The sequence below is a fragment of the Dryas octopetala genome, chromosome 3 (assembly GCF_963921425.1).
Source record: "Dryas octopetala chromosome 3, drDryOcto1.1, whole genome shotgun sequence".
Classification (NCBI taxonomy): Eukaryota; Viridiplantae; Streptophyta; class Magnoliopsida; order Rosales; family Rosaceae; genus Dryas; species Dryas octopetala.
In genome coordinates, this window is record NC_141368.1 from 5,801,782 (window position 1) to 5,824,971 (window position 23,190).

At 37.1% G+C, this 23,190-nt stretch overlaps 5 protein-coding genes and 1 pseudogene across 5 annotated transcripts; 2 read left to right on the forward strand and 4 right to left on the reverse strand.

The window, feature by feature from the left end:
* The first annotated feature begins 19 nt into the window (after nucleotides 1–19).
* LOC147290079 (actin-depolymerizing factor 2) lies at nucleotides 20–1,980 on the forward strand. Its single transcript, XM_086235123.1, has 3 exons — nucleotides 20–177; nucleotides 1,250–1,515; nucleotides 1,632–1,980. The coding sequence occupies exons 1-3, from the start codon at nucleotides 175–177 to the stop codon at nucleotides 1,780–1,782; spliced, it is 420 nt and encodes a 139-aa protein (XP_086091249.1). The 5' UTR covers nucleotides 20–174; the 3' UTR covers nucleotides 1,783–1,980.
* A 719-nt stretch (nucleotides 1,981–2,699) lies between these two features.
* Nucleotides 2,700–7,222, reverse strand: LOC147290080 (PIF / Ping-Pong family of plant transposase). Its single transcript, XM_086237712.1, has 2 exons — nucleotides 6,660–7,222; nucleotides 2,700–3,890 (listed from the first exon to the last, which is right to left on the reverse strand). The coding sequence occupies exons 1-2, from the start codon at nucleotides 6,790–6,792 to the stop codon at nucleotides 2,839–2,841; spliced, it is 1,185 nt and encodes a 394-aa protein (XP_086093838.1). The 5' UTR covers nucleotides 6,793–7,222; the 3' UTR covers nucleotides 2,700–2,838.
* A 1,358-nt stretch (nucleotides 7,223–8,580) lies between these two features.
* Nucleotides 8,581–11,347, reverse strand: PHIP1 (phragmoplastin interacting protein 1). Its single transcript, XM_086237796.1, has 4 exons — nucleotides 10,736–11,347; nucleotides 10,368–10,539; nucleotides 9,577–9,623; nucleotides 8,581–9,480 (listed from the first exon to the last, which is right to left on the reverse strand). The coding sequence occupies exons 1-4, from the start codon at nucleotides 11,269–11,271 to the stop codon at nucleotides 8,838–8,840; spliced, it is 1,398 nt and encodes a 465-aa protein (XP_086093922.1). The 5' UTR covers nucleotides 11,272–11,347; the 3' UTR covers nucleotides 8,581–8,837.
* A 3,368-nt stretch (nucleotides 11,348–14,715) lies between these two features.
* LOC147290082 (F-box family protein) lies at nucleotides 14,716–16,221 on the forward strand. Its single transcript, XM_086234967.1, has 3 exons — nucleotides 14,716–15,543; nucleotides 15,681–15,839; nucleotides 16,111–16,221. Exons 1-3 carry the CDS (start codon nucleotides 14,716–14,718, stop codon nucleotides 16,219–16,221), a joined length of 1,098 nt encoding a protein of 365 aa, XP_086091093.1.
* A 548-nt stretch (nucleotides 16,222–16,769) lies between these two features.
* Nucleotides 16,770–18,117, reverse strand: TIP1;3 (tonoplast intrinsic protein 1;3). The gene is made up of 3 exons (XM_086237777.1): nucleotides 17,949–18,117; nucleotides 17,491–17,741; nucleotides 16,770–17,318 (listed from the first exon to the last, which is right to left on the reverse strand). The coding sequence occupies exons 1-3, from the start codon at nucleotides 18,079–18,081 to the stop codon at nucleotides 16,944–16,946; spliced, it is 759 nt and encodes a 252-aa protein (XP_086093903.1). The 5' UTR covers nucleotides 18,082–18,117; the 3' UTR covers nucleotides 16,770–16,943.
* A 2,251-nt stretch (nucleotides 18,118–20,368) lies between these two features.
* LOC147290084 (receptor-like protein kinase THESEUS 1 pseudogene) lies at nucleotides 20,369–22,897 on the reverse strand (annotated as a pseudogene).
* Between the last annotated feature and the right edge of the window lie 293 nt (nucleotides 22,898–23,190).

A 23,190-nucleotide genomic window follows, 5' to 3' on the forward strand; every position in this document is an offset into this window, starting at 1 on the left:
GTTCTTCCCTGCCGTGACGGTGAAATTATCAGAAGCTACCAAACGCGAAGGGCTTCCACATTTTCAAGTCGCAGCCTCTCCCACCGTTAGGCCTAATCTATCTCTCTCTCTCGGAGCCCTAGATTTTCTCGACCTCGTTTGGCTCTCTCTTCTCCGTAATTTTCTCGGGAAAAAATGGTGAGCGCTTCTTCCTCTACTTCACTCTTCTCTGTCTAGGGTTGCACTTGCTCGTGCTATTGCTGTATATAATATATAAGTATATATATATAATGTATATCTGCTTCATGATTTTCTTTCCTTTAATCTGTGAGAAATCTCGGCGTTCGATCTTTGAAATGTTTTTGCTTGATTTGGAGAAATTCGTGAATTTCGCCGGAGTGTTGATGATCGAACGGAGTCCATTTCGATTCATATACTGGTCTCTGGATATTCAATTTGGTGTCTCTGATTACTTGATCGTGATTGACTCGATGAGTTGCTACAGTCGCATATGATTCGGAGCCTCTGTTATGTTTTCTGCTCTTCATTGCAGTGTGTATTTTGAGTTTTATGTTTTGCAATCACATAATTATCTGTGTATGTATATGTGTATTTTGTGTTTTCATCGTTTTGCAAATTGCAATCACAAGTTTGTGTATTTTGTAGCTTGTGATATGATGATGCTTTGAGCCTGAATTTTACGTTCTGCTTTGATTGTGGAGTTTGTTGTTATGCCTTGAATTTATCCTTTGTTACTAATTCAAATAGTGATTTTTAAGTAGTATTAACCAATCTAGCTATTTTTAGCATTTCGTCCCTTTTTTTTTTTTTTTTTTATAAAAATTTTCGGTGGGGTAGGGGGGTTGGTTGCTAAATGGGATTTTATGTGGCAGGTGGAATTATGTTTGCTTTGTGTTTATTTTGAATTTTTTTTTTCTCTTCTTTGCTTGGTGGTAGTGGTGCTTAAAATTTTTGAAGGCCAAGTAATTCCGGGATTTAGCAATCATTTATTTGGTTTTAGTTTCAACTTATTAGAGGCTTGATGAAATTCTAAGCATAAACATGCACAGGTAGACTAGCAATGTATGATCAGTTCAAAAACGAAAAAAAGACTAGCTATGCATCATGTTTTTTTAATTTCTCCATAATTTGGGGGATGTATATGGAACAGTTATGCTTGGAGAAAATTTGGGTATAATTGTAGAAATTTCTGGTAATATGCTTGTTGATAGATATTTGATGCATTTTGGTATCTTTTACTTTTCTCTAGGCAAACGCAGCATCCGGGATGGCTGTGCACGATGACTGTAAGCTAAAGTTTTTAGAATTGAAGGCAAAAAGAACTTACCGCTTCATAGTTTACAAAATCGAAGAGAAGCTGAAGCAGGTTGTAGTGGAAAAGCTTGGTGAACCAACTGATAGCTATGAGGATTTCTCTGCAAGCCTCCCTGCTGATGAGTGCCGATACGCGGTCTATGACTTTGACTATGTGACAGAGGAGAACTGCCAGAAGAGCCGAATTATTTTCATTGCTTGGTAATAATTTGGCTTTAGAGTTTTATGATTTATAGCTCTCATTTGTTACTATGATTGTAATTATCATTTTATTGTTGTTTGATTGTTATGCGCTCGTTTGTGCTTTTTATATGAAGGTCGCCTGACACATCAAAGGTGAGAAGCAAGATGATATATGCCAGTTCGAAGGACAGGTTCAAGAGAGAGTTGGATGGCATTCAGGTAGAGTTGCAAGCTACTGATCCTACCGAGATGGGCCTTGATGTTATTAAAAGCCGCGCTACTTGAACTGTTCGAAAAGCATCAGATATGCAATTGGAGGGTCATCCATACTATCTGATTTTTATGCGAATGTTTATAGCTTATGGACAAGAATTTGTTTTACTATTATTGTATTGGGTTGATGACATGATCTGTAATTTATGGATTATCGGTGCCTCATTTGGTGTGATATACAAAACTAATATGGCGGTTTATTGGGGTCGATATCACTTCTTGGCCAGTTTGCCTATAGTATTTTATTCTTTGTTGCCGATGGATCTATCTGTCTCTATTTGCTTATGGATGGGTCTATTTGGTATTACTGCATCACTCACTGCAAGCTAGTGCATTTTCTAACCTTTTAAAATAAAAAAAATTCTAAATTCAGAGTTTTATACACACTCACTTTGGTCTTTATGTTTCATGCAAAATTCGTCACCCTCCTCCGTAACCTCGTAATATGGTATTTGTGGGTGTGGCCATTTTTACTCCGAAGATAAGACCATAACCTTCTACTCCCCTAAAAAACATCTGAGCAGGCAAATGCTGAAGAAAGCCAAGAGTGTGCTCGCGGATTTTACTCTTATGCAGTGAGATACTGAGATTCATGCTAATTCTAATTCAAACGAGGCTCATCAAGCGTCATCAGGAATTTTGGACAAACTCTGCCAAGTTTAAACTGCATGGGAAACTCTCTCTTTTCCGTTAGATAACTTAGATCATATGGGCTTAGCAAAAAGTTGGAGTAACATTATTCAATCAAGTAAACAGAGATGCTTTTTATGCTAACGAACCATGCAATGATTTATTTCATTTCGTGTTTGACTGATCCTTGGTTACTCTTACTCATGGGATTTTGAACTCTTGAATATTGTACAAGCTGAAAAGTATGCTACTACTTGACCATCATACATTCCACTAAGTTCAAATTTCAGAGAGAGAGAGAGATTGTAAATTATGTTTAGAATTACTATCTGTAAAAGAAATTACCTGAATTACCCACCCCCCCGGCGGCAAAAAAAGAAAATTTCCAATGTCAACTAACAAAGACTTAAGGGTTCATCAGCCTATAACGGTATAACCTCATGGCGGCAATTTTCCAGACAAGTATAAAGAAAGCTTCTGTCTCATATGAGAGGCAGTCTTGTCAGCAGATTCGCAAGTTTGTTGCCGATAACCTGAATCATGATGATGCGACAAGGGCATCTCATCTTGAACCTCATCCTCCATATCAATAACTATATTCTGCAGTATACAGCAAACAAGAATAATCCTCGGCAGCTTATTCTTGTCAGGCTTCCACATTACTCCTTGAATTATCCTCCACATCTCTTTCAACCTTACCAATGCCCTCCGTGCCACCATTTGGGTTGCAGAAAGCCGTTTATTAAACTCAGACTGATAGTCCGCAAGACCTCTTCCCTGGTAAGGAGTAAGAAGCCACTGCAAAAGAGGAAATCCAGAATCTCCCACAATGTATTCTCTTACTTCTGTTCCTTCTGAAAGTACCATCTTCTTCCCGTTTAAACAATTTCCCTCTTCAGACAGTTGGAAAAAACCTGAACTTCGAAGGACAAGTTCATCACTCAAACTTCCTGGCCATCCAGTAATTATGTTACGGAATCTCATATCTGGGTCAACAATTGCCTGCAAGATCATGCTGCAGTTTCCCTCTTGATCGAGCCAGACATCATCTGATGAGTCTGCGGTAGGCAGAGTCATCATGATGTGTGTGATGTCAATTGCACCACAACAATTTGGAAGGCCACGAATTTTCTCAAACTTGGACTTTAGCTCTTCCATCTCACCATGCATTGTAGGCCAAGAAAGATGGTGGAGTCCTCTTTCTTCCATTGCTTCCACAAACCGCCAGGTTACTTGAGAAACAGTTGACTGGTTCATCCCAAAGGAGTCACCGATGTTTGATAATGATTCACCAGAGCTAAGCCTCCTAAGGGCGACAGCAACTTGGTCATTTAGAGACAAATGCTTGCCATTTAGAAAACTGAAGTTTGAGGTCCTAGCCATCAGATCATCCTTTACAAGTGAACAGATGTAGCTGAATGTCTTTCTCGAAATTTTGAAGACAGATTCAAATGTCATTGTATTCTTTGATTTTGATTGAGATAAAGGCCCTACAAAGTAGGAAATACGAATATAATCATTGACCAAAGTGAAGTCTGGAATCTTTTACCCCAATATCCATAGAAAAAGCAAAAAAAGTAGGGAGACCTTTGCAACAGAGGATAGCTTTCATTTAATCACAGTAGTTCGAGTTTTAACATAGAAGACAACCTTATATTCAGAGGAAAGAATGGCATATGAAGTCTAAATTGTACTCAGACACGAGAAAAACCAAAAATAAAAGGTAGTAGAACTCCTTACCACAGAAGAGAACTCTGTTGCATTAACAAAATATGGGTAACGGTAACTGTATTTCATTCCAAGTGCAAATTTAAGTTCTTCTCCAACAATATAACATAAAGTCATTTCAGATTTCTAGATTTATGAGTAGTTATTTTCCACAACTACCAAAAACAGTCACTTTCTTGACTAATAATCACTTTGTTAAGTGCATGCAGGAATCTTTCAGGTTTACAGGTATATGGTATAACCAAATCTGCCAAAACCCTATGTCTTTTAAGTTTTACAAATTACAGGTGGACCTGAAAACCTTGAACCCATAAATAGTTAATAAAGAGCAGCAGATAAGAAATAAATACTCTACAGAAAAAGCTATCTAATTTGAAACTTGAGAAGACTAAAAAATAAGAAGTCTACATTTTTTTCTATTTGGTACCAAGTCTGCATATCTTCATTTCATAATAAAAGTACACAAGTGCAGCAAGTTCACTTTTTTCCTAAAAAAAAAAAAAGATGTTTTCATCATTCCTTTGTATAATTTCTAAGCAAAGAAATTAAAGTTTGTACCAAGACAAAACTCGAGAAAGAATGTCCTCTTTGTTTCATTTTATTTCTTTATAAGATTTACTACTATATGCCAAACCACATTCTAAGTATAACAACCTTACTTGTAGAAATAAATTTTTTCCTGATAATCTAGAAATCAAATTATTAGGGGTCACAGTGAGCCCATTTTGAGTTTCCACCACAAAACTCCCACATCCTCTTCAAGAAACTGGAGACATTGGAAAGAAAAAAGTACTCTTCTGGCCTATTGATTGATAAAAATTTAAAACAATATGAATAACTATTTGGTTGAATAGAAGAATTATGTGGCCTAGAAGTGTTAGAAATCATTTGGAAGATACAGGAGATAGTAAGTAGCAGCCTAGCAGGGCCCTGCAGACCCTTAGTAAAACAGCAAGTACGTGATGCCAGAAAGAAGCATTTCAAGAATGAGAAAGATTGTAAAGACATGGGAGAGGAGGAATTCTCTTAGATGTCAAAAGTATAAAAATATGTCCAAAGTAAAGTTTAAACACAAAATAGAACCTAGGAAAGAAATCTTTTTAGATGATCTAGATGACCAAAGAGAAAAAAGGACTGTTAGCCATTCATTATAAACTAAAGAATTATATATCCAAAGCAATCAAAAGCTATGAGGATATGTTGGTTAACAGAATTGAAACTAATAGATTAGACTCAAAATATAAGCAGATAAAGGGCACAATATCATCTGAGTTTCTCTTCAACTAATCAGATAAAAATACAAGACACCCTTTAACTAACATATGAAATTTCTACACCTGATCATGTTATCTAAGAATACATAACCAAAGCAAAATATAGGGTGCCTGATTGTTCTCTGTCTGCTATTGTTCGCTTCTATGTCATTATGCCTACAAGTGTTTTCCAAATCCATCTATTCAGTTCCTTCCAATTTTTGCAGTACTGATCAGAAGAGAACATATCTACTAGTTATATATCAATATGTAACCCAAAATATCCCAATATTACAAGAAAAAGTATGTACTAGGCCATCCTCAATCTAATCAATATCGTAATCATTACCACATTGTACAAAATTTTAGAGTTAACACAACAGAACACAAACAAACAAATACCCAGAACACCAGGTATCTACTATGAGGATAGACAGAAAATATACAAGGATGAAGGGAAGGAAAATGCATACATGAAGTAATGTACCACAATCTTATCTCAAGAAGAGCACTCATCATACAAGATTGTTAAAGTGGAGAAATGAAAAACATTTAGAACCCAATCTAATTACTGAGAACTGGATGTAGCCTGTCCTAAAATTTCAGTGCATACTTAAAAGAACAAATTAATGCTCTGATGAACACTGAAAGAGGATTACCTGCTAAGAGAAACATTACAATAAGCAATCGACAAAGGATCAATAACATACATCAACCAGCAAAGAAAATAAAGCAATTGACAGTTTTCAGAATCATGAATGAGGACCCCATTAACAGAGGCTATTGATATGCATTATATTTCAAGGAAATAATTTACATAAAATCAATCTGATAGTTGAAAACAAAACTGGACCATGCCATAGATTTCACCTGAGACAAATAAAACCTAAACTAATGCCCTCATAATCTCCACATAGGCATGTTGCTCTGAACAATATCAATGGGTAGAAGAAACTAAAGCTCGATAACACAAATCAACAGAAGCTAAGAACTATTGTAAAATATATACCAGCAACCCACTTGCAGAAGTCATCTTTTATGCACAATCACAACAAACATACATAGAAAATCAATCCAATTCTTGAAAACTGCATTGGACCCATGTCCAAATACAAAGAAATCCAACTAATGCCCCTCATAAACAGCTAAACGGATATGTCCACTGAGAGCCAAACCAATGCATATCATAAGAAAGAACAACCCGATAGAACAAATTAACCAACAAGCGAATTAAGTAAGAGATAATGCGAAACTCAAAGCAGCAGAGAATATTTTTACCAGTAATTCTCCGAGAGAACTCGTCCCACCAATCCAGAGGCTGGGGTTGAGAACTCAGTGAAGCAGCCAACACATTCTGGTCAACCTTCTTCTCAGTCTTCTTCTTCCTCTTGAACCCTCTAATGGGTCCCATTTCAGAACTTGAAAAGGAAAACAAACTGGGACAACTCAAGGCTTAGCTAGAAAAGACCCACCCACGTCAAGGTGTCAACCAAGAAAATTAAAGAATCTCATACAATTCAGAGACAGAGATAAAGAAAACCCATCAATCATAAACCTCGGATTTGAAGCCAATGAAAGAAAAAAGATGGTGAACAAAATCCCAAAAGGAACATGATGTATATATTATATATGTGGAAGAAGATGGTTTGGCTTAAAAGGGTTGGGTTAGAGGATGAAGATTTGTAACTTTGTATATTACATATGTCATTATATATGCGATAGGTGTTGCTTTTTGGTTTGTTGGATTTCAAAGCATGCAATAATAGTAAGTTGAAGAAGAATATGTGAAAGAGATGGTGGAGAGCTCAAGAGGGAACCAACGGAGTTGTGATTGTAAGTGACCTGCGGGTTGGTATTTGTTCAGCGAAAGACAATGTAGCAATGTAGCAAAGCAAAGACTATATATCAATATTAAGTTCTGGACATGGGGGACTTCCTAGTTCCTACCCCTTTTCTTTCGTTCTGTGTGTGTTTTAATTGTGTATTTTTTCACCAACATAAAAAATAAAAAATAAATCTCCTCTGTTATGATAGTTTTGGTCTCTTGGAGATCTCATTAGATTTCCTAATGTCCCGAACTCTATTACTTATTTGTTTATTTTATGGTTAGCTCAATATACATTGTTAACATATTTTCTACTTTATATGATATTAGACTTTTAATTTTAGGAGATTTTGTATGTCTTCTCACGTATGCATTTGAGAATTTGTATTAAGTTTTATATCAATTCTCTAATAACTTAAATTTAGTGGTTATTTAAGAAAAAAAAAAAAAAAAAACTCATGGTTTTACATACTACCAATTGAGATATACTTGTTTTGTGTCTTCGACCCAAAAAAAAATGAAGAGATATACTTATTTTGTGTCATTTAATAAAACAAATTATGAGTTGTATTGTTTTGATCTTGAAACTATTTAGATGAGCATGATACTCATAATATTGTAATATACTAATATTGATTGTATTGGTCCTAAAACTAGTTAGATTCAATGTGTTTTAGTAACTACAAGAAAGTTGAAAATTAAAGTGGAAAAATCTCATCCTTTGATATTGGTAGCCAATGCTAAGGCGTACTTGTGGAAGGTGGAAATGGTTGACCACTTGACCCAGCTCCCAATTGCATGAAGAACCTCTCTATTTTAATCGGTATTTTTTTCCCCGGAAAAAAAAGAAAAATATAATAACAAATCCAGTGTTTTGCCAAGGAATTCAGTCTAAGAATATTGTACCCTATTTGATTTATTTTCCAATTATAAAAAAAAAAAAAGTCAAGTATCTATTATATTTAAACTGTGATCTCCAACTTTTCGGATCTTATTTAAAAGAAAACATTTTTGTCTTCTAAATTTTACCTTTTGTCTTTGGGTCGTACAACATGCCTTTTTTAGCTCACTATTTATCATTTGTGTGGCGACATGGAACTACGTAAATGTTGTGTATTCATGGCCCCACAAGGCTTGTGTCACCAGTTGCAGACTTGCAGTAGTGACTTAATTGGGCCTAAACTGACTGGAACTCAGTGGGCTGAGGCTCGGTTTGGCCCATTTTTGATAGCACTACACTACTGGAGAAGCGGACCAAAGCTAACAAGGGTTTTCGTTACAGTCTCAAGCTTCAGAAGAGCAACTTTCTGCAGTGTTTTCTAGGATAACAAAAGCAATAAACAAATCACTTCACCAGTCCTTTGACATGGAGAGTTCAAGCAAGGAACAAAACTCTGCTTTATATCAATAATAAAGAAATATCTCGCTTATACAAATCTTTGCCTTAAAGTAAGCCTCATTGGAAAGAACAAAATTTCACGATATTGGTCTCTACTAGCAACAAAACAACAGTCATGTGGCTTTTCAGCCAATTCGGACAGTTCTAGTTTTGTGAAATGGGTAATCTGTTTTACCTACATATAATTGATTGGAAAACAAAGAAAGAAAACCTTAGGACCCTACCTACATGCTTAACTTGCATTGGCATCTACTGGATTCGCAGCTTGCTTCTTCGGACAAGCTGAAGAAATATGGCCCTTTTCACCACACTCATAGCACGTCCTTCTCTTAATCTTGCCACTGATGGAACTCAGCCCACTATTATCAGCTCCTGCACTTGCAGTTGTAGCTACAGATATTGGATCGGTACTTGCAGTTGTAGGTACAGATATTGATTCGGTAATTGTAGTTGTAGGTAGAGATATCGAATCAGTACTTGTGGTTGTAGGAACAGACTTAGAATAGGTACTTGTAGTTGTGGGTACAGACTTCGACTGCGTCCCTGCTCTTTTCAGAGGAACTGCACAGCTTATCTTGATGGGTCTCCCACACACAACCTTCTGATCTAACTTCAATGCCATTGTTACCGAGAGACTATCAGAGAAATTTACATGGGCATAGCCTCGGAATTCTCCTGTTTCCTTATCCATACCGAAATGTATAGATGATATCTTGCAATCTGAGAAAAGTTTCCTCAGGTCATCCTCAGTAATATCCCACGACAAATTTCCAACATAGATTCTATTGTAGCCCTCCACAATTTGTGGGGCAAAATCAGAAACTTTATTGGCTCGAGTTGCCTTGTAAGGCTGGATTTTCAGAAACAGTCCACCCCTGAAACAGTAAGATTCCCATTAGAATGACGTGAGAACTGGACACAAGCCAACAACAACAAAATGGGTAAGTAAAGTGAACACTGTCCAAACTCACATTTCAGCTCCATCAAGAGCCAAGGCTCGTTTGGCTGCAGCTTCAGTCTGCAGAAACATTAAAATGGTAAGATGAGCCAAACGATAAACAATCTCCATTAGCAAGAATTTTTATAGATTTCAAACAAAATTCGGACTTTCACTGTTCTCATATTAATTTCAAACAAATTTTCAAAGTCCTATTATCTTTAAAAAGATCCATTCATGTTTAATAGTGAAAAATGCTAATAATCTAAAATAAAAGATTGACATTGTCCTGATCCATTCATTTTTTGCTATCTAATTGATGTAGAGGATGTGTGATACTATTATTATCATCAATGATCAAGTCATGTAACTTCTACCATCCTGGAGGACTTATCACCCTAAACAGAAGATCAGCCACTAAGTGGCATCACTAAGAATACAATGAACTCTTGCAAGGCATACACATAGTTGCCTTCAGGTTTCAAATTTGAACATCACTTTTTCAAGAAAAAGCTGAGAACAGGGTGTTATCATTCATGGCTTTAGCAATGAACCTTCATCTTTCAGTGCCAAATACTAGTCTACCTCAAAATTCCTAAGCGGAGGAACCAGGAGAACCAGGCAGCTAATTATAATTTGTAAAGTCTGTTAAAAAAAAAATCATGGTCATTCATATCATTATATTTATTAACTGAGGACTTTGCTAGCGAGACAACCTCTCATTCATTAGCACCAAAAAAAAAAAAAAAATAGCAAGGACTGAAGTACACAAATTTGTAATCTTACTTAATTTAAATGCAGAAAGCAATTTGTAGAATTACTTACCTTAAAGCTAATAATGGCAATTCCTCTGAACTTCCCACTCTCAGGAAACCTCATACAATCAATTTCAGTTATAGTACCACAGCTTTCAAAGTAACTTTGAATATCATCCTCGGTCGAGTAATAAGGAATGCCTCCAACATAAACTTTTGTAGCAACATCCTCATTTGCTTGCCTAAAGGAAATGACAGAACACATATATAATGAGACCAAAAATCTAGAACCCATTTTCACAAGCAACACAGACACCTTCCATTCAATCTAAATTGCCTCCCACACACAATCAAATAGCATAGTCAAATCAAAGTTTGAGAAAATAAAAAAAGAACAAAAAACTCAATTTGGGCACAAGCGGTGTTGTCTTAAATTACCTATCACTGTTGGTATTTGTCTCTTTGACACTTTGCTCTTCACTCCCAAGCTCACCACCCTTCTTCTCTTCCTCGCTCTTTGCCTCCTTCTTTCTCTTATTTTTCTTCTTCTTATTCTTCTTCTTTGGCTTCTTAGTCTCCTTCACAACTTCATTTCCCTCTGAACTCAAAGCTTCAGTTTTTTCCTCATCGTCTCTCTTCCTCTTCTTATTCTCATTCTCATCCCCCAAACCCTCTAACCCAACTTCCTTCGTATCTTCCGCCCCCTTGTTTTCCTCCAAATTACTACCACTGCCACTCCCATTCACCGCCTCCGGACCTCTCAAAGCGAGGATCTTTCTCCGTTTATCTCGCTTGGACAATCTGGGTCTCTGCGTTGCAGAGTCCAAAAGCTCTTTCAGCGACTGGGGCTGCGAATTCGGGTCTGGTTTCGCTGACCCATTACTGTTCGGGTCGGTTTTAGCTACCGATTCTACTAAAGACTGGGCTAGTGTTTCCCTCAGCTTTTGCTTCAGCTTCCTGTTCGACAAAACCATCGCTGCACACTTTCGAAGTAATGGCTTTCACCGAACTCTGAAGAGAGACAGAGAGGGAGAGGGCCAAGCCGCCAAGGCTAAAGCGGTAAAACCCTGGCCTGAGGTTTGGTTCGTAGGGAAAAAGGAGGCAAACGGAGTCATTGCTACGACGCCGTATTACAACTCTGCTAAATATTAAACATGGACCACTATAGAAGCCGATGGTAGAGGCTTTGGGCCTGAGGTTTGGTGATTGGGCTTGAGCATTTGGGCCGGAGCATTTGGAGCTTTGGGCCGTAGGTTGCGTTTGGTTTTTAGGTCGAATTATGTTTTCGGTCCATATAGTTTGGACTAAGTTTTACTGAAGTTTTGTAGTTTTAATTAGGCATAAATTCAATTTAGACACATAACTATATAAGCTATTTCAACGGAGTCCATGAACTTTAAAATATTTCAAATATACACCCGATCTATTATCTAAATTGAAAAATAAATTTATGTTCATTGATTCGTTGAGAGATCAGTTAAATGACAGCTTGGCTTTTGCTGACCGGGATTAATTGGCGACGTAACGCTATCTCAACAAACATTTTCCGCCAAATGAGCAACACGAGCCCACAATTTAATAATAAGAGAGAGAGAGAGAGAGAGAGTTTGTGGGCCCGTGTCAGGGATTAGGTGGACCCGTATTGCTCATTTCTCGCCAAATGAGCGACACTGGTCCACCTAACCTCTGACACGGGTCCACAAACTCATCATCTCTTTCTCGCTCGTTGAATACAAGTGAGAGATTTATATTCGAATTTAGGGAAAAAACGTGATGTTTTTTGGAGACTAAATGGTCAGGAGAGCGTTCGGCGAGCGGGAAAGAGGTGATGGGTGTGTGGACCCGTGTCAAGTGGACATGTGTTGCTCATTTGGCGGGAAATGTATGCTGAGTTGGTGCCACGTCGCCAATTAATTCCCGTTAGCAAAAGTCAAGCTGACATTTAACTGATCTCCCAATAAATTGATGGACGGAATTTCATTTTTCAATTTACATAATAAATCAGATATATATTTGAAATATTTGAAAGTTCGTGGACTCCGTTGAAATAGCATATATAGTTATGTGTCTAAATTGAATTTATGCCTTTTAATTATGTATGTGTTTTCCAATTGTTGCAACTTGAGAGGACATCACATGACATGCACAATTCGGGGTAACCCGCATGCAATTTTAGAGAGTGACAATAACACTAAACCACCCAAAAGTGTAACATATTGTTATACACTTACTCGACTGCTTCATGTGCTATTTTCGTCAAATAAATTGACGAAATTAAGATTGTATCCTCAAATTGCAATCATTGAAAAACAAAATGGCCAATATTGACAATTCAAACTACAATTATTTAAGTAAAACTTGACCCAAATTGAGGAACCAAAAATTTAATTTAGTCTTGTACGTTTGTATTATGGTTTCTTGTGTAACACCTCCAGAAAATTCATGCTTAACGTGTTTGCAGTTGTTGTGTATTGATCAACATGCGTTGCTGATGACGACATTTTTGTTGTGGTGTTGCTTTTATACTTGTTTCTTTATTTGTTTTTGTATATAGTTTCTTGCAAATCCTAGGTAATCGGTTTCGTGGCGGTTTGTTTATTTGGAAAAGAAGTTGGTTTCATACCAATTTTGAGGTTTGACCAACTCAGCCACTCTCCCATTTTCTTTATTTTCTGGCAAAAAATTTCTCCCATTTTCATTTCTTCTTAATGTGGACATTACAAGTTTGTGGAAAGTCAATTCCTCAATTACATCAGCAGCTCAGCTCTTCAAACTCTGGACAATATTTTAAAGATCAACACTATTAATATCTAACTCTCAAATATATAGGAACACTTTTATAGAGTCTATAGAATTGAATGATATAATTCTACAGACTTTTATAAAATTGAATGAAAGACTTTTGCAGAGTTTCATAGAGTTTGACATAATTTATTTAATTGTATAATTTGTATTTATGTTATATATAAAACAAATTAAAACTTTTTTGTTTGAACAAACCACATCAAAACAAAAGAACAATAGCTTTCTTATCTTTCTTTCGTTTGGTTGAATAGAACCTCATCATTTATATTAATTAAAATTTATCGATCATGTGTATATATTATAATATATAGAGTATTGAAGCTGCAATATTCTTCACATTGATGCAATATAATATATATCCACGTTGAAGCAAATACGGGGTAGGTCTGCATACATCCCTCAATGCTATCTCATACGCTAGTTTTGCCAGTCTTTGTACTCGATCCCTTTGTTGATATCTAACCCCTTACATTTGTAAGATCCTTGCGAATTGATATTTTTAATTGATATCTGAATTGGAGTCAAATGGGGGCCAAGTCCAAACATATAGGGGCTGGCATCGTCAAAGAGGGAGCGATATTGTAATTGTATACTTTAATACTGTAATACTGATATTGTAATTGTTTGCTCATTTTACTTCTGAAAAATTAAATACAAAATCAATTTCACGAGACAAAGTTTGCAAAAAGTATTTCTATAATTTAGCAAAAACCAGACTACCATATATAGCAGTATTGTTTATGGCTGCCATTGACTTCTAAGAATTACTTCTATTAGTATTCTCATAGTTTTGTTCAAAAGTTTGAATGTTTGGCGAGGTTATTAAGGACATACAAATATTAGTTTATCAATTTATGTACTGTAGCATTTTAATCTTTGAAATCGTTGATATCTGCAAAGAAGAGACTGGAGAATCATTGATTTTAATATAACATAATTTTTACTCAAAAGTCTATGAAAGTTTATCATTTAATGAATCTCTTATATGGCCAAAAAAAGAAAAATGAATTCCTTATAAATCAATGACTTTTTAAATACTAAACAATTTTCATAGACTCTCAAAAAATTTTGATTGAATATCACATATTTTTATGAATTTTTTAAAAGTCTTAATTAATTGAATACCACTAAATTTTTATAGACTCTCTAAAAATATTGGTTGAATAACTTTTTAATTGTACTAAAATCATTTAAAATCCTAACCGCCTTAGTTTATGAAGATTCCCAGTATTATTGTAAGCATCCCCAATTCCCCACTCACACTTAACAAGTACTGGTAGTCAAATCTTTATCATCAAATAAATATATAGTCATAAGATGCTATCCGATAAAGTAATAAAGTCAAAATCATTGAACTGGTCATAATTTAATGCCCATTTTTCTAGGATAGAACTGACTGAACATGGAGGAGCAACTCTCCCCTACTTAGCAGGGATCACGGCAACAAGCTCAATATAAAACAAAAGCAGAACAATTAACAAGTGGGATACTTGCAATTGACCAAAGTGTCTCACAAACGACAGAGCAAGTTCTTGCATGTTGTCATTCCATTTGTTTTAAGTAGTAGTGCAGCATAGCCATATATTTTAGGTAAAACTAGTCAAATAGGGGATATGATGGAGGGAAATGCAGATGACTTGTTTGGCAGATTGCCAAATGAGCTCATTTGTAGCATCATATCTTTTCTCCCTTCAGAATCTGCATTAGAAACCAGTGTACTTTCAAGTAGGTGGAGAGGCCTATGGAACACAACTTCAGTGCAACAAATTGTTGCTACAGATGATGTTGCTGATGCAGTTTCTGTGTTTCTCTCCCATTATGACAAACTTGATCCCTTAAGGAAACCCAGGAGGCTGCAACTGAACTTTGGCAAAGGTAATGATCACCTCTTGGCCTCCATTGCAGCTAACAATAAACTCCATTTGGATTTTTCTACAGGAAAGCAAGAGGTTGAGGTTCCAAGGCATTTTGGTTTGCAGTTGCAGCTGAATCACCAAAGGGTACTCCAAAACCTTACCCACCAACCTTGTCCCTCTACTTTCTTTGTCAAAACCCTTCATCTAAAATCAGTTAGCTATCTTGCCAATGAGGCAGTTTCCACTATGGTTTCAGACTTCCCATTTCTTGAAAACTTGAAGATCATTGAATGTGATGGATTACAATCTTTACACATTGGCTCCAGTCCAAAGCTACTCAGCTTAACCATCTTTGACTGTCCACATCTCAAGTCTGTCCACCTCAGGTCTTCTAAACTCAGATCTTTTCGATACCGAGGTTTCCTCCCTCGGATTTGGCCAGAAACCCATTTTAACCTAGCAGATGCCATGCTTGATTTCAGACAAGGCCCTGGCTACAACAGTTTCAGCAGTAGTGACTTTGATCCCATGTTATTAACCATAAAAAATGCTCAAGCTCTCACATTACGCAAATGGACTTTTCAGGTATATGTTTCAGCAGTTTTTGCATTCTCTAGTATTGGCTTCAAACTTCCAAGAAATTACTCACACAAATTAACCACAATTAGTTTATATGATGTTTCAATTAGAGTACAAAACTAAGTTTCAGAATCTTTTTGCAGACACTGATCTGGCCATCACTTTTGCCTTTACAAGCAAACTTCCTGTTCTATAAACTGCAAGAGTTATGGTGGATTGATAATGGGGAGGAAAGTTCCAACAATGATGCCTTAATCTCCTTTCTGAAGTTATGTCCAGCCTTGAAGCGACTCTCTGTCACAGTAGGTTTCTTTCACTTAAAAGTTGGAGCTCATTCTCTTGCATTGTTTTTACTAGTCATCCATTAATGTTGTATTCTTCTTATATGCTCAAACAATACTATCTAAAAGCTGAAAAGATATTGAATCAAATTAATGCTTTAAATAAACTTCTAGTAACTTCCTGCTCAGTTCTATTTTCAAAGCACAAATTTCCCATTGATTTGTTGCAAATTAAAGCACTTTAAAAAGGGATCCTCACTATATGATTTTATGCTTTGTCAATGATGTGCAGATTGATCCTAAAAGCTACTGCACAAGCGCAGCTACACTCTTGAAGAAAGTCAAAAGTCATAAAGAATTGGGTCATCTCAAAGTAATTAAGTTGGAGGGCTTTACAAATTAATCAAGAGGATGGAACCTCTTTGTCAGAGCTATAGTTAGAGTGGACCCACCAATCAATGTCAAGTGAGAATTGCTTGGTGAGTTTGGTCAAGGTTCCTTTTCAAATCAGCCAAAGAGTTTGGACAACCTGGAAAGAATGGACCTGGCCTGTTTACAGGGAGATAGAAAGTGTTCCATTCATGTCTTTGGAAGCAGTAGTAAATATCAATGAGTTATGTAAAAAACTTGTTCATATGGGTTATAGATATAGCCATAAGTTGATGTTTAATAAGCCACATTTAGTGTATTTTTTCTTAGAGCCATCCAAATTGGCCCAAAGATTTAATTTGGAAAGATGTGGCCATATATACATGCATCTATATATGAAATTGTCTTTGCTAGCTCATATGAATTTGGTGAATGTGTATATATGAAATTTGTGGCCCTCAATGTATGTAAATTTCTTTCTTAACATATTTGCACCTTTGCATATGCTTTTCTTCAATCAGCCACACCCCATATTCTTATGGGATCATAATAAATTATAGCAGTTCAACTTGAACCAGATGATTACAGAACAAAAACAAGACAATTCCACTGATTTGGCAAGACAACCAAGTACAAAATAGCTGATCTATTCCACTCTAATAAAACAAAACGGAAACAAACGCAAACACCTACAACAAAGAGTACATGAAATATGATTTAAGCACCCACACCTTCATCAATTGAACAATTGCATTCCTAAAAGTCATTGTTGGGAAGTGGTTCGTGGGTTCCATTACCAATGAAGATGTTGTCATAGACAAGAGCTGCAATGGCAGCACCAATAAGTGGGCCGGCCCAATAGACCCAGTGGTGAGTCCATGACCAACTGACCACAGCAGGCCCAAAGGAGACTGCTGGGTTCATGGATGCACCATCAAAAGCACCACCAGCCAAAATGTTGGCACCCACTATCAAACCAATTGCAATGGGTGCAACAATGCCTACATTCCCTTTCTTTGGGTCCACTGCTGTGGCATAAACTGTGTAGACCAAGCCAAAGGTCATCACAATCTCAAACACCAGAGCATTCCATACACTTACACCAGAAGATAGAGAGAACCCTGCTGTTTCCTGCAGCAGATTAAGTAAAAAGTCAAGGTGGGCATCTGCTTAATCAATTATCTTTGACAACAAATAAAGAGGTCGTTGTAAAAGAGTGGTGGGTTCATAACATTTTTGTGGGTGCGGAGAAAAGTGTAAGTGGATCAAAATCGTGTCCGAAACAAAGTATTTAGCTGCTTACCAATCCACCAGTGGCAAACTTAAGGAGCACGCAAGCAACAACTGATCCGAGCAACTGTGCAATCCAGTACAAAATGCCCCTCAACAATGTTATGTTGCCGCCGAGGAAAGCGCCAAATGTGACAGCAGGGTTTACATGACCCCCGGAAATGTTTGCACCCACTGAGACCGCTACAAAAAGTGCAAATGCGTGCGCTAATGATGCAGCTACGACCCCAGACGGTGTGGCTGACCCGTTGTTAGTCAGCTTGTCTGCCAAAATTTGACAAACATTTTACTTAAAAACGTAACTTGTTACCACAACTTTGATACCAATTATTAAATCATAAAAACTTAAACTGTTAATAAATCGATCAACAATGCTAATAAAAAAACATTTGATCCATTGTTTTAAAACAAAAACAAAACAGATTAATATGAATCTCATTAAGCATAGAAATTGGTTATGGGGGGTCTTACTGAAAGCCATGCCAGAGCCTTCCCCAGCAAAAACAAAAATAATCATAGAGAAAAACTCAGCAAACGCTGCTCTTATGGCTTCAGGGTGGCTTGCCTCTCCTGGTGTCCCAACTGCAATTCTAGAGATTGCCATTTTCTTCAATAATAATAAGCTTTCTTTTCTCTTTTCTTAAGCTCACCAAAATTGAAATTAAAGCCTTTTTCGTTAGGGTCCCTATAAATACCTGCAATAACGGCTATGGAACCGGTATAGCCGGTTGCCAGTTAAAATCACAGTGTTCGTCTGTGGGGCCAGTGAGGAGTGGACGAGCGGTTTTGATCTTGTCGATGCCAGATGTCGGTCGCTTTACAGCACATGAGCGGGACCAGTAGTTCGTCCCGGTACGGCCACGTTTGTGGTGGTGATGAATTCTTATCTACGGCTGAATCGGCAATCCGGGCACGAGGAGATTTAGGATCGCCGTCCAACTGACGTGGCGGGTCCCGCTTCATCGGATTGTATATGTTCTTGGATCCAGTAAAACCTCGTGCGCGCGAAATGGCAGCGGAGTTTCTGGATTGGGCCGAACCGACTTTTACTATTCAAAATCAAGAGGGCTTTTCGTAGTGTATTAGGGGGTCCATGGATTAAAATTTGTCGGCTATGGTGTCCCACGAGTACCTTTGTTTTCAATGTATTATATATATTTTTTGTACTTGCCCAAAAAAAAAAAAACATATATATTATTTTTCGCAGTACGGATGTATATATAATATACCCAACGCATTTCTCTCTCACATTTATTTGCTTGTAATTAGAAAAATAGAGATAATATCTGCAATGTTTGGAAGACCGAACAATTATCAATTTGGCTGATTTTTTACAAGAACGATCATTAAGGATGAACCTAAAAAATGAACAGTCCCGATCATTAAATTTTCCGCTTTATGATGAGCGGGTGGTTAGGTGAGTGAGAAATTCTCCACTCTATATATATATATATACTCATTAAATTACAAATTTTCTTCTCCACAAAAGATAAGACCAACTTTATAACGTGTGTAATTAATCGTGTTAGAGACTTGTTAGATCATAAAAGTATGAATGTGAATATATTTTATGTCATTATGTTTATATACATACGATTTAGATATCTAGAGATTGAGTTGCATCCCAGCCATTAACTTACATTTTTTTCTCATCTCCTACTAACAACTAGTTAATTTATGAATCTGCGTTTAACTTCTCTAAGTTAGTTGATGATATAGAAATTTAGACATTTATTTCAAAACTAATTGACAATAAGAGGAGTAATTCAAACCCTTATAAGTTACTAAGTAATATTATAATTTACTAACGTGGAAAAACATTCAACATTCTCATAGATAATTACTGATTAATTTTCACTATCTTCAATCAAATTAGACCGAAGATGCCCATGCAATAGAAAGCCGGAATAAAATAAGTCCAAAACATGAAATCATTTCAAATCATCATGAAAATTGGTTAGTGGTCCTAATTACTATTTAGAGTGGAAATGTGCATGTCCATACATGTATTATTAATCCTGCAAGAGATTGAATAACGACCTTAATTTATTTGGTTGGCTTTTTCTTCTTTATTTTTGGGCAGATTGTGTAAGAAATCACGCAAATTAATGTTTGGGTTGGTTGTTTATGATCGGCTTCTTCGTCATGGCGTAAAGGCAAAACAATCACGTGAAAGTGAGGTTTATTGAAAGAAATAAAGTCATTTTAATGAAGCTTTTTGACTTAATCTGAGAGGATATTATGAAGAAATTTAATTGCTATTTATGAACTACAAGCTAATTCGCTGTATGCCGACAAAGGACTACATCAGTTTCTCTGTTATTATTGGACCGACCAATTCTTAGATACTATTAATTGCAGCTTTCTTTTATCATCAACCATTTTGCATCATTTGCATGATTGATGTTTGCACCAAAGCCACCCTTCACTACAGCCTTTATGCAGTTGGATCTTAACTAAGGCCCAATATGATCATGCAACTGAGAGTGTAAACTAGTTCATACAGCCTTTCATAGTTTTAAGGACTTACCGATACCATCAGACCTTAATCTATACTCTGGTCCTACTGAAAGGCTGCATGCATATCCACCTAAGAAATGACTGTATGAGTGTCCCTAGTCCACCCCATTTACCAAAACAAAAAATTTAAAAAGATAAATTGAAAATGGAGAACCAATCAAATAGGCTATGGAATTGGAAATTGTCATGCAGCATCAACAAGGATCACACAGAGAAATGGACCAATATTAGTGCAGAAAGTGTCACTTATCTTCACATTTCCTTTGCAATTTCATCTTGAAACAAAAATACAATTCATATATGAAACTGTGAAGCAGATACAATAATTTTGCTATCAGTATGTGTGATCAGGGCCTAACCCTTTTCATAAACTATCTTCCCCTTGGATTCATTAATTGTGAAAACACTGCACTTGATGTTGCATCAGATTCTTGGTCACTAGCACCATCCCCATGGCCATTTTCAATTTGGGGTAGCCATTCTGGAATTTCTGGGATGCAATTTGCACTATTCTCAGCTGAAACAATTTGTATAGAAATAGAAGTCTCTTGTAGTTGAAGAGCATACTCCAAATTCCACAACACATCTCCCATTGTAGGCCTCTCAACCCCATATTCACCCAAGCACTTCTCTGCTGTCTCAACAAATTTTCTCAAGGATTCAAGGCTGACAGGTCCTACAAGATTGGGGTCTATTATCTTCTCTAGTTTTCCCTTCTTTTTCCAGTTCGTGGCCCATTCAGCTATATTAACCTGCTCTCTAGGGAGTGCAGGATTTATAGGCGGCCGAGCACATAAGACCTCTAACAGAACTACTCCAAAAGAGTACACATCTGACTTCTCTGTGAGTTGCTGGCGGCGATAGTAATCTGGATCAAGATAACCAAAGCTACCCTTCACTGCAGTACTTACGTGTGTTTGATCCAATGTAGGGCCTAATTTTGACAATCCAAAATCAGCCACTTTTGCAGTGAGGTTTTCATCAAGAAGTATGTTGGTAGTTTTGACATCACGGTGAATTATGCTCTCTGCTGCTCCAGTGTGAAGGTAATGCAACCCCTTTGCAGCTCCAATGCAGATTTCAAGCCTTTGTTTCCAAGGAAGTGGAGGAAGATTCGAACCATACAAGTGCTTTCGGAGAGGACCCCCGGCCATGAACTCATAAACAAGGATCATCTCATTGAGTTCCTCACAGTAGCCTATGAGGGAAACTAGATGTCTATGCCTGAGCTTTGATAGCATCTCAATTTCTGTCCTGAATTCAGTGAGTCCTTGTTGGGAACGTGGATTTCCGCGCTTTACTGCAATCACAGTCCCATTTTCTAGCACTCCCCTGTAAACCATTCCAAATCCACCCACCCCCAAAATCAATCTCTCGTTGAAGTTCTTCGTTGCTTCGCGAATGTCTGAGAATGCAAGAATGCGGCCTAAACTAGGAGAATGTGCTGTGGAAGCAGAACTACCAATGGAAACTTTTGAATCTGAAATTCCCACATGGGTGGGAACTGGCAACCAATCTGAGCTGTGAGGGTTTGGCTTCTTTTGATGAACTTGGCGCAAATACAAATAGAAAGCAGCAGACATGAGCACCAAAACCACAAGTCCTGCTGAAGAAGAAGAAATTGCCAGCAGCATCCACTTTTTCTTGCCAGGAGATTTCGAATTCGTAAATGAATCCCCGTGAAGATTTCCGTCAAGGCTGTCACTAGGATTGCTCATTTTCATGATCTCCAAACCATTCAAGATTGCATTGGATTGGAGATCTCTTAGACTAGGAGGACCTACTTGAACCAAAATCCAATCTGACCCCATTGACACATTTGTCACAAAGTCTACGAAGTAAGCTGCTGTTAACTCCAGTGTCCTGCTTGAGATATCAAAAAATTCTAGAGCAGATTGTTGGTTGATGTACACATTGAAAACCAAACGATTGAGAGCCACACTCACAATGTCACAAAAATGCATCCTAATAAGATAGCTGAAGCCATTTTCAACCTCAAATGCCCATGAAATGTTAAATTTCTGATTGCTGACACGTGCATCCGCCATTTCTTGAGCTGTGGCATAAACCCAATTTGGTGCAATTTCAACAGACACTCCATGAGGGTACTTGATTGAGCTGGGATTGACTGTGACATTGCGTGCAGATGCAGCATTGAAAAGAAAAGCTTGATCTGGTTCCCATGTCCTCCACAGTGGGTCATTCTTGGGGGTCATCAGATGTTGGCCTCCCATGTTTATCCTATAAGCTGTCTCCAAAGCTACATGGCTAGGAATATGAACTCCAGGCCCCAATGGGACAGGCATTACTTTGGTACTAGGGAACTGCCCATTAGGCACAGAAACAACCTCTATCCCATTGATGAATGCAACTGAACCATCCCAAGGGGACAATGTGAGCACCAATTTTTCAGAACTTGTTCCACCCACTTCAACTACATATTCCTTAACCATTCGCGACATTTTGCCTATTTTTGAAAAAGAGAACCCATGAAGCAGTGTGATTCCATTAGCCACAACAGAAAAGACTGCAGATTTCAAATTGAAATGTGGGTTCTCAATTGGGTACAAATGCAATCTTAGCCAGTGGCGACCAATCTGCGTAGTGTAAATAGTATAAGCTGAAGTTTCTCTGAAAACCTGGGCAGAACTATAAAGAATTGAATGGTTTGACATAGTCATTTTGTGTTCTGAAACTGTAATGTGGCTATGCGAAGATAAAATGACATGTGGGTTCATAGAGTCAGGCTCAAAAACACGGCCATCATCAAGTTCCAATGCCTTGTTCCCTCCACAATCAATGAAAAATCTGTCTTGTGGAGTAAAAGAAGCATATACAGAGGATGAGATAGATGAAACACAAAGAATGAAAATCAAGAATATCCCATTTGAATAACCCATTTTTGTATACAGAAATAAGAAATTGATCTCCCTTTGGCTAATGAATATTATAGAACACACAACACAAGTGACAAGACTACATAACAAGTAACTTCATCTCTTTATTCTTTGGAAACTCTGACTGTGTTGTATGCACAGCTATTTTGCTTTCCTTATTGAATCATATCAATCACTGGGACATACCCTTTAATCTTTGCATTGATTCTTGTATGTAAATGCTGTATATGTGCAGACTTCACCACTGAGAACTGACAGTGAAAACCCATTCTATATTTTTCACAGATTGTAGCATC